This window comes from Triticum aestivum, chromosome 4D (genome assembly GCF_018294505.1).
Source record: "Triticum aestivum cultivar Chinese Spring chromosome 4D, IWGSC CS RefSeq v2.1, whole genome shotgun sequence".
In the NCBI taxonomy this organism is placed as follows: domain Eukaryota; kingdom Viridiplantae; phylum Streptophyta; class Magnoliopsida; order Poales; family Poaceae; genus Triticum; species Triticum aestivum.
In genome coordinates this window covers 483,173,593-483,177,154 of record NC_057805.1, presented here as the reverse complement: position 1 = coordinate 483,177,154, position 3,562 = coordinate 483,173,593, and the positions used below count along the sequence as shown (strand labels likewise).

The 3,562-nt window shown below is 55.4% G+C and overlaps 1 protein-coding gene across 2 annotated transcripts; it reads right to left on the bottom strand.

Annotated features, from left to right (window-relative positions):
- Positions 1 to 302: 302 nt before the first annotated feature.
- Positions 303 to 3,279, bottom strand: LOC123100449 (MLO protein homolog 1). Of its 2 annotated transcripts, XM_044522386.1 has the most exons (9): positions 2,930 to 3,279; positions 2,487 to 2,771; positions 2,257 to 2,373; positions 2,099 to 2,159; positions 1,749 to 1,998; positions 1,501 to 1,550; positions 1,364 to 1,404; positions 1,049 to 1,258; positions 303 to 949 (listed from the first exon to the last, which is right to left on the bottom strand). In XM_044522386.1, the coding sequence occupies exons 1-9, from the start codon at positions 3,050 to 3,052 to the stop codon at positions 464 to 466; spliced, it is 1,623 nt and encodes a 540-aa protein (XP_044378321.1). In that variant the 5' UTR covers positions 3,053 to 3,279; the 3' UTR covers positions 303 to 463. The 2 variants fall into 2 exon arrangements, with proteins under 2 accessions (XP_044378321.1, XP_044378320.1); XM_044522385.1 differs by having other exon boundaries at positions 1,364 to 1,550.
- Between the last annotated feature and the right edge of the window lie 283 nt (positions 3,280 to 3,562).

Below are 3,562 nucleotides of genomic sequence, written 5' to 3'. Positions count from 1 at the left end.
TCGCTGGAAACAGGTGATTTGAGGGTTTCCAGCGAGCCAGGCTCTGGTTTGCTTTAACGTTAGTGCAGATGCGATGCGAGCCAACCTTCCCCGTTTACAACCAAACACGTTTTTCTTGGCCCAACTAGGCGTGGTTGAAGGTAATGCGGGCTACCAAACACGCCGCTAAAAGTTTCATTTTTGACTCGGTGAAACTTGCAATTCTTATTGCACGTTTCATCACAAATTCAGCTCCTAGTTGTGACATACACTTTTTTTTTTGAAACAATTTGTCACATACACTTGACAGGATCAATGGAGACTTGGAGAGCAACCTTTTTCTACTGCTCACCGGCATCGGCGCCCTTGTGTACATATACAGTCACCTCTGTAATTTCGACTAAATTTCGACTCTCTATCAATGAAATGATACGCTTCCAAGAGTATTCAACAAAAAAAATAATGAATGAATTTGTCTGATCGATCAACGTTGCGTGCTGAAGCACAAATCTGCACCGGTCATGTGAGCGTCGAGGGCCGGCGACGAGGCCGACCTCCACCCGTCACAAGGAGGCACCCTGCGCGCCGGACGCGCCGCAGCCGGACACCACACACCCCCGCCCTCCTTCTCGGCCCTCGGCGACGCCGGCACGCTCTGGGGATCGTCGGACCGCGCCCCGGCATTGTGGAGCAGGTGCACCGGCGACGAGCCGACGCCCATCTGCGCCATCAGCAAGCCCGCGTCTCGGGCTTTCTTCTTCTCCTTCGCCACCTTTCGCCAGTTGGTCAGCGCCTTGGCCGTCTGCTCGTTGAAGACGCTTCTCTTCATGTGTGAGCCCATCTGTGTGACAAGCGCGTAGAGGGGGAAGGTGATGTAGCTGCACATGATCTGGGCGGCCACCCCCAGCACCACCTTGGCGATGCTCACTCCCATTTTCTGATGGTAGCATCTCTTCAAGCCGGGCGTGGCCTGCGGTACATACAACGAAACTCTCTGTCAGTGCAGTTCATCAGCAGCAGCACTTGGTGCCTTGCATCCAGGCTTGGAGTGACAAGAATTGGTACGTACCACTGTCCACACGAAATGTGCCATCTGAAACGCGTTCTGGAAGAGTGTGAGGTGTATGAGGAAGAGGACCCAGTCGGGGCGGTTGAACCAGAAGTACTTGTTGCTGGGCTCGACGGCGGGAGCCCCCTTGACGACGCTCTCCCGGTCCTGGATCTCCCGGGCCATCTCCATGATCACCATCTCGAGCTTGGTCCCGACCCACAAGAGGATCTGGTGATGTTACACACGACACAAGACAGCAAATGACATGTTAATTAGTAACTTTGGAGTTACTACATCGCAGCTGGCGATTGGAGCAAGAAATTCTGGACATACCACGAGAGGAACCACAGACATCCAGATAAGAGTGCCGATCCCTGCGAGAAGATGACGGTGCTGGTTACGAGACAAAATTCGCAGATTATGGAGAGAAACAGAGGAGAAGGCGAGCAGGGCATGGACTAGGCGGCTACCGTGGAAATCAAGGAAGAGGATGAGCACCGCCACGAACCAGAGCTTGAGGCTGCGACAAGAGGCCAAATGTGTCAACTCTCAAGATCATATTCATATGAGACGTAGCTGCAACTGTACCGTATAATTTATCTATCATTTATTTTTCAGAAAGGACGTCTGAGCTGAGCTCACACCCGATATCTGCATGTAGAATCTATCTTATCTAGTATATATCTATAGGCTGTGTAGAGACAGGAATGGCACGTACCTGATGCCGACGACGACCTTGAAGTCGTCCTCCAGCGACCTCTTGATGTACCTGTGGAAGTCGAACCTGCTCTTCTGCGAGAGATGCGCGTTGATGAAGCCCTGCCGCAGCGTCAGGTAGTCCACCTTGGTCACCGACGTGAAGAACTGCCTGAAGAAGGCCACCACCCATCTGACGCCGGGGGTGCTGGACAGGCCCAGGTGCCGCCTCACGAACGTCGTCTGGTGCGTGAACCGGCACCGCGATGGATCTGCGAGGGTTCAATCGGTTCAACAACGTATCAGCTCACTGCGACGATCGGGTTTCAGTAAGAAAGTGTGCAGAGTGGTGGTGGCTAGCTTGATCCTGACCGTTGGCGAACTGATACTCCAGCGATGCAGTCTCCGACTCCCACTTCTTCCATTGCTTCATCTGCAGGAAATCAGAGGGCGGAGCGGACTAGGATGAGTGCCAGCTTTTGCAGTGCAAACCAAGGATTACTGACAGACAACGCGAGTAAGATGCTCACTTTGAGACGGCTGAGAGCCATGGTGGCGACGCTGTACAGGACGTGGAAGACGGCGAGCACGAAGATGAATATGTGCAGCTGGTGCATGCTCCCCGCCGACATCAGCGCCACCTTGCCCTGCAAACACCAATCAAGTCCGTCAAGCTAAGCCAATAAGAAGCTAGAGAAGAAATTCAGGTCGTCGACCGTTCATGTTCATGCGTGCGTGACGACCCTAGGTGCTCGCTCACCTGTTTGGCGCAGACGTCCTCTCCGGCCGGGGCGGCCAGGAACCGGCGGTGGGTCTCGCCCTGGAGCCAGAGGAGCCTTCGGCGGTTCTCCTGGCCGTCGCCGGCGTAAGCAGAGGGCAGCTTGCACGGGAGCATCCTGCTGCCGGCCTCCACGGAGATGCATATCTTGGAGATGGGGTCCTGCGCCACGGTGAGGAGCAGGGATATGAAGCCCACCAGCATGAGCTCCGCCTTCATCTTCTCCAGCGCCTCCGCCATGGCCTTCTTGTGCCGCTTGTGGAACCACTGCGCGCACGCACGCCAGCATGAGCAAGTACACAAAATCATCAACAGCATTTAAGTAATTTTATTAAAAATATTTAAAAATATTTCAGGCAGCTTAAAAAATGAGCAAGTACACAATATTATCATGAAACATGCACAGCAATTAGCTCCGGACGTACGTGGCCGAGGTTGTGGAGGGCGTGCTCCATGGCGACGGAGACGAGTATCATAACGGCGCAGACGAGCGCCACCGCCCACGTCGGCGTGTCCGGCAGTTCCCGCCCTCCCGCCGGCCCCGCCATGACCCGCCGCTCAACCTCTTCTTAGGTGCCGAGCAAACGACCACCTCGATCGATCAACGAGACACACGCACAAGCACCGTACCAGTCGTCTCGTCTGGACGAAGGAGCTATCTAAGTGCCGTGCCGGAGCAGGCAAAGCAAAATTAATGGAAGGGAAGGCGCAGGCTACGCGAAGGCTACGTAGGTCGTGCGACTGCCTCACTCTCTCGGCTGTGTGAATGGCGAACTGAAGTGTGGTGTGTGGCGGGAATGGTGAGAGCGAGCTAGGCTTTTATGGATGAGCGCGCTGCTGGGCGGGCGGGCGGGCGAAGTCTCCGTCAGCGGCGGCGGGGTGGCAGGCAGCCGCGCTGCGGTTTCGCCAACGGCGACGAGTGGTCCATCTCCATGCATGGCGAGCCCGTGGTGCCGCACCAGACTCTACTACTACTAGTAGTACCGGGGTATGCATGGACGTGACCGCAGTTTTGTTGTCATCACGATCGGGTCGACGCCCGGCGGGTACTGACGGTT

Excerpts from the sequence above, each read along its gene's own strand:
- LOC123100449 (XM_044522385.1), bottom strand. The coding sequence starts at position 3,052 with ATGGCGGGGCCGGCGGGAGGGCGGGAACTGCCGGACACGCCGACGTGG. Across the intron at positions 2,374-2,486 it reads AGGACGTCTGCGCCAAACAG|GGCAAGGTGGCGCTGATGTC; the intron begins GTGAGCGAGCAC and ends TGGTGTTTGCAG. Across the intron at positions 1,259-1,363 it reads TGTCTGTGGTTCCTCTCGTG|ATCCTCTTGTGGGTCGGGAC; the intron begins GTATGTCCAGAA and ends TAACATCACCAG.